This window comes from Microtus ochrogaster, chromosome X, assembly GCF_000317375.1.
Source record: "Microtus ochrogaster isolate Prairie Vole_2 chromosome X, MicOch1.0, whole genome shotgun sequence".
Lineage (NCBI taxonomy): Eukaryota > Metazoa > Chordata > Mammalia > Rodentia > Cricetidae > Microtus > Microtus ochrogaster.
The window spans coordinates 58,304,454-58,318,675 of record NC_022026.1 but is presented as its reverse complement, the minus strand read 5'-3'; the positions used below and the strand labels follow the sequence as shown (position 1 = coordinate 58,318,675).

General features: G+C 42.5%; 1 protein-coding gene across 3 annotated transcripts in view; it reads right to left on the bottom strand.

Moving 5' to 3' along the window:
- Positions 1-301: 301 nt before the first annotated feature.
- Shroom2 (shroom family member 2) overlaps positions 302-14,222 on the bottom strand; it is a 125,793-nt gene continuing 111,872 nt past the window's right edge. For all 3 annotated transcript variants that reach the window (XM_005358902.3, XM_026784819.1, XM_013350644.2), the window contains 4 exons: positions 11,039-11,584; positions 9,686-9,848; positions 4,808-5,080; positions 302-3,057 (listed from right to left, as the gene is read on the bottom strand). In XM_005358902.3, the coding sequence (XP_005358959.1) occupies positions 2,791-3,057; positions 4,808-5,080; positions 9,686-9,848; positions 11,039-11,584 (1,249 nt within the window). In that variant the 3' untranslated portion in view covers positions 302-2,790. The remainder of the gene's footprint in view (positions 3,058-4,807; positions 5,081-9,685; positions 9,849-11,038; positions 11,585-14,222) is intronic.

The following is a 14,222-nucleotide window of genomic DNA, read 5'->3' as shown; positions in this document are numbered from 1 at the left end:
CTAGCTAAATCACAAGAATCTTGCCTACCATGCCAATTAGGGATGTGTTTGGCACCTGTTTACATAAGGAACACTATGCTGTGGGTCCAGCCATTTGCCACTCCACCAAGGGCTAGGCTTACAGGTGCTTGCTACTGTGTTTGTTTTAGGATTTCTTTTTTTTTTTTTTTGGTGGATGATACTGCTGGTATTTGAACACAGCACTATGCTCATACCCTTTCCCTTGGACTACATGCCCATCACTGGTATTTTTATTTTTATACAAGCTATAATATAGGAAATAAAGACATTTTTCTTTCACTTGAAGAGAAATTATTTATTCATTAAAGTCAAGCAAGAGGATCGGTTGACAAGTGGTAAGCATCAAGCACAATTGTGCATTTTTTTCCAGGGCAGAGTTCAGGGTAAAGCCACAAAAACCGACCACAAGCAAGGTCAGTGTGTATACAGAGAGTTCCACAACTGTACCCACGCCTATGCATGCCAAGGACAAACCATTAGCACCAGATTGTTTCTTATGCAATAGTATCAATACTCACAGACATATGTACATGAACTCTCTGGAATTCTTAGATCCCTGCTAATCAGACATGGAACAGGCAAGCAGGGAATGGACAAGAATGTCATAATTGCTATATATTTTAGTACAAGCATGCTAGAACACTACATATTGTTTTCCATAACAGACAACATGAAAAGCCAGGTTATAGACAAACAAAATTCCACTATTCACAGTTTACACACATATCAAATTTTCACAACACTGTATTTGGGGATAAAGAACCACAGGTAAATAGCCTGGTGTAAATTAAAAGCAAAACAGTCTGCAATTCCTTGAAAAGTGTGTGGACAGTCAGCATTACATTTTCTGTCATGACCCACATTCACAGCAAGGAATGACCAAGTGGAAAGAGGACGTGACAAATCAGGGACTTCAAAAGGTAGAAGTAGCTTTGTTTAATAGGATTCAATACATTTGTAAAGGTTTTCTTCCAGCCGACGAGCAATAGATTGTCAACAAGGCCATCTGTGCTCTGCAGTACAGAAGCTTGCCTACCTCGACTCAATTGTACAGTGTCAACCTCTGTTCCTCTGGCTCAGGAAGCATGGATTCTGGTCCTTTAAGACAACTGGGTATGGAAGTGTGAGCTCATGCATATACACATGGATCTAAGTGTGCATGTGTATTCTGGAAAGGGTGTGGTTATTGGCAAAAGGGAAATCTTTGCATCTGCTGCAATCTCGAGGGAAAACAAGAATTAAATAATCCCTTGATAGAACAAAGACTAGTGATGCCTAAACATCAAGTCACTAGAGGGACTTGCTCATCTTTCACCATGCATTTAGTTACATAAACATCTTTTGAACTACACCAAACCTACACACATTTAACGCAAGTTATACACGCCATTGGTGCCTGAACATTTTTCATGTGTTTATCTGCCATACATACATTCTCTTTGGTGAAGTGTCTAGTCAAGTCTTTTGCCCACTTTTTCCAAATGATTTGTTTTCTACTATTGGGTATTGGGAATTCTTTATATAAATCTTTTATCAGATGTATAAAGCCATGGAAGTGGGGTATGTTAGTAAACTCAGAACTCAGGAAGTGGAGGCAGGAGGATCAGGAGTTCGAGGTCATCAGGACTACACAGGGAGACTGAGGCCAATCCAGGTTATTTGAGACTCTTCTAAAACAAATAATAATAAAAATAAAATGAGTAACAAATCAGACACATGATTTACAAATACTTTTTCCTAATCCCTGTCCTGTTAACTGGAAACCAATAGAATGACAGTGTTGCTTTAATGAGTAACACTCCATTTATCCATCTTTCCATCTTGAAACTTGATTTCAAATGTAAGTACTAATCACTCCATAGGACCTCTGACAAACAAGAAGACGGAATCTTAAGTCTTAAGGTACATGGTATGTGGCTCATGGTAACAGACAGAAATGTAAAAAAGAGACAAACCACCAATTATCATTAAGGATTGCATACACAAAGTAGTGTTTTGGGGGGAAAAAAACTTCAAAATATTCCATTGGTCTCAGAAAATAAAGAACAAGCAATAACATTACAGGTAGACACACTTTTAACCAAATAATGTCACTTGGTTAGAAATTATTTAAGATGTGACAAGAAGGACACTTAGCTTCTGCTTGTTTGGGTATTTCAAAGCATGCATACAAAGCTATGTGATGATTTTATTCTTGGAATGAATGTGTCCAATATGTAGGTTGTTCATTTCATAGTTGGTTTTTAATCACTAGAAAACTGTTCATGTTTCCCACATATCAATAAATTATAATCATCACTGATTTTTACTGGATCAGAGAACGTCACGATGATAAACCAATGAATGCTCACATTATTAAATGAAACACAGCAGCCGAGGCCTGGCTAAATCACAAGGGTCTTTCCTCTCATGTACCATAGGGATGTATTTGGCATCTACACAAGGGAGGAGCAATGGTGTCAGTGCTGCAAAGGAGTGCTTGCATGTATTGTGGGCCCAGCCATTGGACATTCTAGGGGTCCCTGCTGACCAGTAAAGGCTGGCATTCTGTGAAGTCACATGTAATATGAAACTCTGCTCAACAAACCAATAGAAATGAAAAACATAAATCAATCATCACATACTAATAGGACATTATTGCTTTTTTACTAGTCTTGTGGCTCCAGAGTGTGTCTCTCCAGAGATGGGCAAATAGGCTTGGATTCACTCTTGTATTCCCAGGCATTAATTTCCAAGGCTCAGTGTCCAACTTCTGCAGGGACAGGTCTCTTACTTGCTTCTCTCAGGCTGTAGGCTGTCAAACAAGCACTTGAGCTGCTCTTCACCCAGGTGGATTTTATCTTCCAGCTCTCGTTGCTCAATGATGAGGGCTGACTTCATCTTCACGAAGTGTTCATAGTCCGCCAGGTTCTCCTCACTGAGGTAGTTGGCCAGGATATCAAACACAATGCGCTCACGACGGTCCAGGTTCTCTTTAAGCTCCTTGGCATCCTCATGCTGCTGGGTTAGGATCCTCTGTTTCTCCAACAGTGACTGCTGTTGAGGGGAAGGAGACAGAAAGTCCTGTTGAGGCAGGGCGAAAGCAAAGACTCTGGCCAATTCTTTAAAAGCCCTGCAGCTTTTGGAAACCGGTCTGATGGAATCCTTGAAGTCACATGGGAACCCCGTAGAAATGACCAGAATGTAGTCTACATGTGCTTTTAACTATGGCCAGCTTCTCTACAACTCCTCCTTTCCTCACCCTTCCTGAAGTCACTCTTAGGCCCCTCTGGATTTCCTCTTTGTCTGTGCCTTCTCTTCCATTTGCCTTAAAACCAAGGACCAGCAGTTACAGAGTTCTGACATGCTTCCCAGAGACAAAGGACTTGGGAATCCTGTTTGTCCCAAAATTGAAAAAGGGAAATACTATAATTAAGTTGAGCCCAGTGGCACAGGCCTGTAATCTCATCTACTCAGAAGACTGGGGCAGAAAGCTCATAAGTGAAGGTATGTCTTAGCTGTGAAGTAAATTCCAATCCAGCCCAGACAAATTTCTGACACCTGGCCTCAAAAATAGAAAGAATATAGGATTGGGCTATAGCATGAAGAGGGAGAGGAGAAGAGGGGAAGCAAGGGGAGAGGAGGGGAGGAAAGAGGGGAGGGGGAGTTTATCTTTCTTACACTACAATTGTAGCAATTTAACATCCCTTCCCCCAACAATTCCCCTTCTCTATTTTTCTTGGCCCTCTCCAACTCCAAGCTTGCAGAGTCAACACTATGAGGAGAGGGGAAGGGAGGGGAAGGCAGGGGAGGGAGAAGAGAGGAGAGAGAGAGAGAGAGAGAGAGAGAGAGAGAGAGAGAGAGAGAGAGAGAGGAACAGAGAGAGGAACAGAGAGACAGAGAGAGAGGAACAGAGAGAGAGAGACAGAGAGAGAGAGACAGAGAGAGAGAGAGAGAGAGAGAGAGAGAGAGAGAGAGAGAGATTGATTCTAGGGCAGGATGAAATTCTTCAACAGAAGGCAGTACAAAGACAAAAAAAAAGGCCAGTAAAGCAAGACCCAGAGCAAAAGCTGCTGGGAAGTATGTGTGGAACAGCCCTTCACTCCTTACAGTGTCTTGCTTCAAACAATGTCTGACACACAAAACTTACCATCATTGCTTTTAGTTTATAGAATATCCACGTCCAATAGAAACCCTACCAAGTCTAAGATGAAGGAAGTGAAGAAAGGAAGAGATGAACGCACTCATTGTCTTCACATGGCAGGAGCTCAGGAAAGAGGGGCTGTTATCTCTTACGCAATGTGGCCTGAACCGGAAACTCTCTTTGGGATTCCCATGACCATAGAAACTTTAGAGTACATCTTGCCTTGTCAGGCCTGAGACAAAGAGATGAGATACTTTCCCTGAAAGAGGGCAGGTCAAGCCAACATCCTCCAAACGGAAAACAAGTGGACATGATTAACGTGTTCTACAAATATTGCTCAAGTTGTGAAAATCACACGGATTCCTGAAAGCTATTGAGACAGCAGTGGGAAAGAGCCAGACGTGTTTCATTAATAAAAAGATTGATTTTGAAGTTCCATAATATGCAAAGAACAGAGAAAGATGTTGGGCTGAAACATAACCTATGGAAGTGAGGGATTTATCTTCTTCTGAGTACAAGAAAACTGAGGATACAGGTGATGCTTTATGCCATGCACAGACCGTATGAGGCTTCTAAGAGCTGACTTTCCTAGCACCCCAAGGATGGTCACTCTAAAGCATCCTCACCACTTCCCATTTCCCACATAGACACGTTTGCCAGTACCCGATCTCCAGGAGAAGGACTGTCGTCCAGATTATTGAGGGCATTTTCCACACGGGCCAAGCGGCCTGACAGTGACAGCAGGAGGTTCACCACTTTGTCTAGGTCCCCAATAAACATCCGGAACTTGTCAAACTCATTGGGTTTGCAGACGTCTTTCACAATGGCTTCCACCTCTTCTCCCAGGGCATTGTTGGCTTGGATGTCTTCCAGCAGGCTCTCTCGGGCTTCCCGCAGTACCCGCAGCTTGCGGCCGATGCTGTCGATGAGCTCTTGCTGTAGGGCGCAGGGAAGCATTGGGACATTAGTTAGAATCATCCCAAGCTGGGGCTCTAGGTTAGTATAGCCACATCATACACAGTCTAGGAAGAATTCAGCTAGATTGGGGATGTTAGTCTTTGAGCCATCAAATAATGGGGGATTTATAAAACCAGGGAGAGGAAAAGGCCTGGTTAAATATGAGCTTCCTTGTTTGTGTGAGCCAAAGAGGTAGCTCAGCAAATAAAGGTCTGATGACCTGAGTTCTAATCCTACAACCCACTTGGTGAAAGGAGAACCAGCTCCCACCAGTTGGACTCTGACCACCATGTATGTGCTGTTGCATGCACACATGTACATGTACTTGAACGCTTACACACAAATGTTAAAAGAAATTAAATGTATATATAAAATGTATTAGAGACAAAACAGGGCTGGTGTATATATAAGTCAGTGATAAAGTATTTGCATAGCATTCATGTGGTTTTTGGGTTCCAACCTCAGCACCACAAAAAATACATGAATGAATCCAAAAAAGAAAGAGGAACCCAGGCCTGGTGCTTTATGTCTTTAATTTCAGCATCGGGGAGACAAAGGCTTAAGGATGATGAACTCCAGGCTGGCCCAGGTTATATAATGAGATACTATTTCCAAACATAAAAACAAAAGCTAAATAAAACAAATTCTCATTTGGTGAATGTCCTGGAATGCTAGAGCTACCTCAGTTTGACTCACAGTAGATGCTATTCTGATCTTTGTGTCTGCAAGGATTCACGGAATCTATTCGATACCTTGACTGCTGTCATTTTAAGCATATAAATTAAAGACTTACATACAGAGACAGTTTGAGTCTATATCCAGCGCTATTGATCCCTGTCTTTGAGCAAAAACAGCTATCACATGTTTTTATTAAAAATTATTTATTTAGTATGTGTGCATATATGCACACATGTGCATTCACGCATGCAAGTACAAGTGAGCCATGGCTTGTACATGGAGAAGTCAGAGGAAAACTGAGGACTTGGTTCTCTTCTGACACCTTGTGAGATCTGGGGAGTAAATTCAGATTTTTAGGCTTGTGTAAAAGTGCCTCTACCTATATAGCTTTCTCCCATGCTTGTCATTACTCAAAAACAAAAAAAGACCACCAATAAGATCAGCTTGTTAACTCTTCCTCAGAAGAGAGAATAGGGAAGGTCATTAGACCCTTTCCTGAGATTCCAGCCACTTTCTCTCGCACATTTCCTATGAGCATGTAAGACCTCCCCCAATGCATGTGTCTTTGAGAGGGGCAAAATGGTGTGTAGACTAGGACTCCACCTATGTAGCTTTAGGGAAATTGTGACTTAAGCCGGGGTGAGACTTTCCCAGTGATGTGATTGTTTTGGAGTCATTCATGCTCCTTGCAGTAAATCCAGTAAACTCATTGATTCACCAAGCTATATATGGATGAAACCCATCCTTTTGATGCCCATTATGAAAGGAGTTAGAAATGAGGCACCTGAGGACCACTGAAGTTATCTGTCTTAACCACTATGTCTCTTTGAAGCTGCAGGTAGGCTGTTCCTCTTTGTCAGAAGCGAAGGAGCCAGGGCATCCTCCTACACATGTGAACTAACGAAGAGTGTATATCCACAAAAGATCTGAAATCAACATTTGCAGTAGGGTCGACACCCTTCCTTTTGGAGCTTTTTAAAGAGGATCAGGTAAACACTATGCCTTTAAAAAGGAAATCTGGTGCACCATGATTTCAGAAACGAAAAGAGTTGCTTTATTCTATGAATATGCCACCTGCCTCATAAATAGTCATTAAAATCCTTTCAAATTTCACAATGAAGAACTATGGGCTACTCGGTGCTTTGGGAAGCCCACCCAATTCATCTTCACAATGTTTGCTTTGCCTAGTTTTGCTATGGAGCCTTTTGCTTCATCTGTCTGTCTCTTAACAGAATTCTTTCAATAAGACAATACTGAAGAGAACCCTAACCAAAATATTACCTTGATACCCTATCTGTGGTAAATAGGTGGTTTGTTCTTATCTTCTCAGAAAAATTTAACAGATACTGAATACCATGATTCCAGAGGCAATTAATTAGATCTTAGAGCTCTGACCCAATTAATGGTTTTATCCATCTATGGTTTCAGGATTTGAAACAATAAATTATTGGGAGGTGGTACAACTATAGAAGGTAGCGGACTGAGACACTGGGCATGATCTAAGCACTGCTTCTTCCCTTCCTGCAGCTGACTGTGGCTTTGATGAGTAGGACTATGCCATAGCCACTATTGGATAACTCAGCCATAATTAAAACCATGATTAATAGAAACCTTCCTTCTCTAATGTCGTCTATGTCAAGTGTCTCATCACAGAGAGGTAACAGTAACACATGTAAAGGACTATCAGCGACCTTCTGAGACATTGTCAGTATAATCTACTGCCTTCCATCTGACAAAGACATTAGTAGGGAAAATATATATGTACCATAAATGATTTAACATTTCAACTTTCACTTTTCTCTGAAGTGCTAGGGATATAACTCTGGGCGCTGTTCATCCTGGGCATCCACTGTGTGGCTGACCTACACAAACCCACAATTTGACTGTTTTAAAGTGTGTGACAATGTGGAACCTAGCACATTTATGCTTCTGTGCAGCTACCACTGGGCATTCATTTCTAGAACCCCATCTTCCTCAGACAATCCAGTAAACATTAAAGTGATTACCCACCCTGACACAAGCCATTTAAAGCAGTGGTTCTCAACATGTGGGATGTAATCCCTAGGCTGAGTAAGACTACTAGAAAACAAGGATATTTACAAAACATGATTCTGTGCACAAAAATAAATAAATAAAATGTAACAAAACTCATCACGCTCTGTGATTCACCCTGACCCAAAGCAGTGGCCTCTTGACACAGTATTCCAGTAGCTGGTGCTCTTCAGAACAAATAGATAGAGCACTATATAGACAAATGTGGTAAAATTATTTTGTAAATTGTTTTTCGGGGGTGGCATTTCTGAAAAAGGAACTTGCTGTATAGCTCTGGCTGGTATCCAGCTGGTTATGATAATCCCCTTCCTTCTTCCTCCTGAATCAAGGATTATAGGTACATATCACCGCACCTGGATTTTAAAGGTATTTTGGCATACTTTGTAAGGTAGGGAGCTAGAGAATGAATCTAGGACCTAATACATGCTAGGTAAGCAAGCATTCTGCCAATAAGCTATGTCCTTGGCCAAAATATGCACTTCTAAATGCATTGTGCTAAGAAATAACAAAGCCTAACTAGAAAGAAGGAGGAAAATACCCAGTCAGTCGTCCTCATCAACTTAGACCATGAAACCCAATATGGACAAGTTCAACAGAACCGCCATATATGGGCTACCTGTGCATGCTTCAGCATTGCCAGGGCATAAAATAAAATAAAAATGTATGTACAGCATAGCCTAAATCAAAATGCTTCAAATTCTATGAATTCTGTTTCATGAAGAAAAACTGTAAATGCTGATGTTTTTAAAAATATGGACACATGACTAGAATAAAGTGTATATTGCTCTAATTCAAAGTCTCTAAGAGATATTTGGTTCCCAGAACCCAGAAGGTTACCATTTTCTACACTGAAAGGATTTTTATTATATAAATAGGTCATAATACTCCCTTCCCTAACATTTCTTACATAATTAAGATCAATCTGTGCTATCTTTCAAATCACTGGGTCAGGAGCAATAGCTAACAGTATCCTTGCCGTGACTGCCGTGGGTACTGCATACAATGGCCCTGAGTTAACTTCCAACCTTCTTTCTTGGTTCATGAAGCTGAAGCCCTGCCTTTTGCTGCTTCTCCCCAAGACCACCAAGCTCCCACCAAGGGTATCCGTACCTCCTCTACCTTTCCATCACAGAGGACACAGTTCTAGGGTAAGAGCCTGCCTGACATTACTCTGTGTTTCTACAATCACAGGTATTTGTCTCTTTCTAGCTATTCACTCTATCCAACTGTCTAATACCTGATGTAGTATAGCAAGGGTTGGCAAACTTTTCCCATGAGGGACTATTTTACTCCTTGTAGGTTCCATGATTAGTGACAGTCAATATATAAGCAAATGAATGTGGCTATATTTCAATAAAACCTATTTCTAAAAGCAGGTAGAGGGTCAGGTTCACCAAGCCTATGTTAGACATGTCTTTTTTTTTGTGGTAGCCGTACATAATTCCATAAGAACACAAAGTCCCTTAGAGAGGGCTCCTTTCTCTAGTCTGCCTACAGATGAATCTTCAAGGGCTTTGTAGAAAGGCTAGAATATACAATTCTGAGGAAAGGGTTGTTTGTTTTTATTTTAATTTTTTTGAGGAAGGATCTCACTGTAAAGATCAGGTTGAACTTCCCGTGCAGCACAGACTGATTCAAACTCGTCACCGGCCTGCCTCAATCTTCTTAGTGTTGGAATAACATGCATATATCTCTACGCTCAGCAGGTAGGGGATTTTGATTGCATAGAGGAAAGTATCCTTATTCCTTCCAAAATGGTCCAGAACTCCCAGCCTTAAATGATTCTCTAGCCTCAGCTTCCTTGGTAGTTTTCAATTAAAGCTACTGAGTTGAGGTCAGATTTGCACTTCTTACCTTCTTAACTGACAGGTCGTGGTCCAAGTCACCCCCTGAATACTCCTCAGGCTCCTGTAGGTCCTTCATCTTGATAAGAAGTTCTGCCTTGGGGGCCGATGTGCTGTAATAGGTAGAATTGGTGGCCAAGGACACGACCCCTGGCACGCCTGTGTCCTGTTTCCTGGGTGAAGAGGTAAAAAATTGCTTTTCCCATCCCAGCAGTGATTTGGATTAAATCCAAGTCCTTTCATGCACTAGGTAAATACTTTACCTCTGAGATGCATGCATCCTTGGCCCCTAGGTAACCGAAATTTAAACAGACAGACAAACAAACATCTCTAAAGAAAGAAAATGTTATCAATATAACATCCTTAGATTAGAGGCAGGCTCTGGAATGGGACTTAAAAGTAGGTGAGAGGCAGGAAGACCAAAGAGACACAGATTAAATACACGTAAAGATGCTAGCTCTCAGGAATCTAAGGCGGGAGGATTTGAAGTTTAAAGCCAGTCTAGGCAACTTGTCTCAAAACAAGACAAAATAAGTAAGGCTTATAGCTCAGTGATGACAGCTTGCCTAATATGTATGAAGACCTGCGTTTCTAGTTCAACATTATCAAGAAGTGGGTAGGAGGGAGACAGGGACATGAGGTGGCATATTCCTATAACCCTAGCATTGAGGAAGCTGAGGTAGAAGATGCAAGTTCAAGGGAGCCCAAAGTTCATAGAAAGACCCTACTTTTCTTTTTTCTTTTTTTTTGAATATTTATTTATTATGTATACAATATTCTGTCTGTGTGTATGCCTGAAGGCCAGAAGAGGGCATCAGACCCCATTACAGATGGCTGTGAGCCACCATGTGGTTGCTGGGAATTGAACTCAGGACCTGTGGAAGAGCAGGCAATGCTCTTAACCTCTGAGCCATCTCTCCAGCCCCAAGACCCTACTTTTCAAACAAATAGATGGACAGGCATGCGATCTTTATATTGAATATGGAGATTAGATGATGGACACCACACAACTGAGGAAGCAGACTGATGGCCTCATGCCAACAAAGGGTTTCTCAGGGTCAGCACTGATGGTATCTGGGAGCTGTCTCATACACTGTAAGATCTTTAGTCGTTTCTGCTATGCTTCCACTAGATGTCAGGAGTGTTCCATTCTCCAGTGGGCATCATCTCGCCTCTGTTAAGCCCCAAGCAATCAAATCTGATCAGACTTACCGAAAAGCACTAAGTACTAGGGACCCCAAGGAAAACCATCACCTCCCCCGAGAAGCAATAATGAATATCAATATGCCCCAAGTCCCTTCTTTTACTTCTAAGCCTAGGAGATAGGGACTGATAAACCAGCAGGTGTATGCCATCTACTTACTGGTCCTCTGTGACTCTGGGTGAGGGGACTTTGGGAAGCAGCTTCCTCCGCTGCTGAGCTTCCTCCAGGAGGGATTCGTCTTTGGGGAAAATCCCTTCCATCAGATCCATGGTGGTCTTGATCTTCACGCTAGGGTCCAGGATGTCAGCCAAGGACTTATCTTTTCCCACAATCTCCCTGGCTAATTCTTCAGACTTCAAGTCATCCACGGTCTTCTCCTTGGCCTTCCCGTAGTTAAGTGAGGGAGGGGAGGAACAGCTATCTCTGACAGGAGGCACTGGAGTGCTGGGTGGCTGGGGCTCTGGAGGGCGGGCTCTATGAGGGGCTTCCACCTCCTGTCGTGTGTACACACAGAAGCGGGAGTAACACTGCTCTGATGTCCTCAACGTCTTGATCTGGTCCCTCTCCAGCCCACTGGGCAGTGGGGGCAGCTCAGCTGGGCACGCAAGACTCTGGCGGCTCTCCTTTTCGGGCTGGCTTTCTGAGTGCACGATTTTTATGGGCACCATTTTCACTGTGGTGTTGTTGTCCATCACCCGCTCGATTCTGTAAAGACAAGGGCTCTCTTCTTGACATGTACACGTTTCCACCCGCTATTCACAGAGGTATCCTAACACAAAGACCCACTGTCAACTAGCCAAATAGAAAGACAAAGCAGAGGTTGGAAATGGTCCTCGTTTAACCCCTCATATGGCCTCTAAATGTCTAGCAGTTCAACTCAAACTCTGACTCAAACTCTGCCACACACCTATAGGCATCAGAGGTTCTGAATGACACAAAACCTGTTTAATATTCATTTTTGTTTTCTTATGAAATTGGGCATTGAACACAGGGATTTAAGACAAATGCTCAATCACATGAGCAAAATCAAGCACACTCCTTGATTTTGTGTTTTTATTATGAGGGCAATAAAAAAATGCAGTGCTGGGCAGTGGTGGCACACACCTTTAATCCCAGCACTCGGGAGGCAGAGACAGGTGGATCTCTGTGAGTTCGAGGCCAGCCTGGTCTACAGAACGAGTTCCAGGACAGGCTCCAAAGCTACAGAGAAGCCCTGTCTCAAAAAAAATAAAAATAAATAAAAAATAAAAAACAATAAAAAAACATCAAAACCATTTGTTAAATCTCTCTGTTTCACTATGAAGCCTACAGTGGTTCAGTATAATTCTAATGAGTTGAGATGCTTATAGGCACCAGAAACTGCCTGTATGAAAATGGTATACAGTTTCTCTATCACAAAGGTCACCTTATTGTTTTTCCTACTGCTATGATAAGAACGTGTATGTGCACCCAAACTCCTAGGATTTATTTTAAGACAGGTCTCACTATGTAAAACCATGCCGGTCTCAAACTCATAGAGATTCACCTCTGCCTCCTCAATGCTGAAATTAACGGCGTGTGCCATGACATTTGGCTTCCTAGGTTGAAATTTAATACCCTAGGTGTGGTCTTGGGAGACAGAGCCTTAGAGAAGTGGTATTTTGGAAATGACTCTTCTAAATGGTATTAGTGTCTTTACAAATGAACGTTGGAGAGCTTCCTGCCTCCTTTACCATGTGAAGACACAGCAAGAAAGTGCCATCTATAAACACGTTTCTGAATTTGCCACACTTTGACCTTGCTCTTCCATTCTCCAGAAACATAAGCAAGCCACGTCTGTTGTTTCTAAGCAACTCGGGCTGTGGGATTCCATTGAAGAAGAAACTACCAGAAAAGGATAGCTTCACTGTAGATTACTAACAATGTTGCCAATTGAAAGATGCTTAATTTAAGACATAAAGCACAGCTGAGGCATACACAGAAAGTCCTCTGGGAAGACAGAACCTCAATTGGACAATGCCTCCATCAGAGTGGCCTATAGGCAAGTCTGTGCAGGTATTTTCTTGATTAATATTTTATGTGGGAGGGTCCAGCCCACTGAGGCTGGTGGTCCTGGGTTGTATAAAAAAGCAGGCTGAGCAAGCAATGAGCAGCAAGCCAGTAAGCAGTGTTCCTCCATGGTCTCTGCCTCAGTTCCTGCTCTGACTTTTCTAATGGTGACCTAGACATTGTGAGGTGAAAGAAATCCTTTCCTCCCCAAGTTGCCTTTGGTCATGGTTCTTATCACAGCAGTAGAACCCTCACTAGGACAGAGATGTAATAACAACATCAATGATGTCCTTTCTAAAATGGCTTTTTATTATTGGAGGATTTCATACATGCTTATGCTTTCGTCAAGTCCCCCCACTATTCTTTTCCAATTTCATGTTGCTTTTTGTTTTTTAATAAAACTTCCAAGTCTACTTAGTGTTGTTAGTATGTGATTGCCAAAAGCTTCTCAACAGGGGGTAGGACGTTGTGAAGCTCTCCTCCATCTATGCTGGGATTTGTCTGGCTTCATCTTGTACATGCAGTCACAGACACTGTGAGCTGATATGTGCAGCTGCCCCGTCCTGTCTGGAAAACAGTTTCACTGTAGTCATTCATTACCTCTGCCTCTTACAAGCTTCCCGGCCACGCTTCCACAGTGATCTCTGAACTCGGGGAGAAGGTGTGATATCATGCCCCATTTAGGGTATTGTGGTGATATTTTGTTTGTAACCTAACAATTAAAGCTTGCCTGAAGATCAGAGTGCAGACCTAAATCACTAGTTAGCCATGGAGGCCAGGCAGTGGTGGTACACACCTTTAATCTCAACACTTGGGAGACAGAGGCAGATGATCTCTGAGTACAAGGCTACCCTTGGCTACACAAAATTGATCCAGTCTCAAAGAGAAACAGAGCTGGGTGGTGGTGGTTCACACCTTTAATCCCAGTACTTGGGAGTCACATGCCTTAACCCCAGCACTAGGGAGGTAGGATATGCCTGGGTGGAGAGAAGACTAGAAGGCGGGAGGAGACAGGAGCTCAGTTGCATTCTGAAGTTTAGTGGAGACAAATGGAGTCTGAGGATGCAAATTGAGCCTGCAGTCTGAGGTGTGGCAAAGAAACATTCATTGTGAGGATTTGTAGAGACAGGATCTCCCTTTCAGCCTGAACATGGTAGGACAAGAACTCTCTAGTGCCTGGCCACTCCGCTTCTCTGATCCTTCAGCTTTCACACACCCCCCATTGATGGAGGAAGGTCATTGGTTAATTAAATAAAGAAGCTGCTTGCCCTGATAGGTTAAAACAGGAGGGAGGAGTAAACAGAGCAGAATGCTG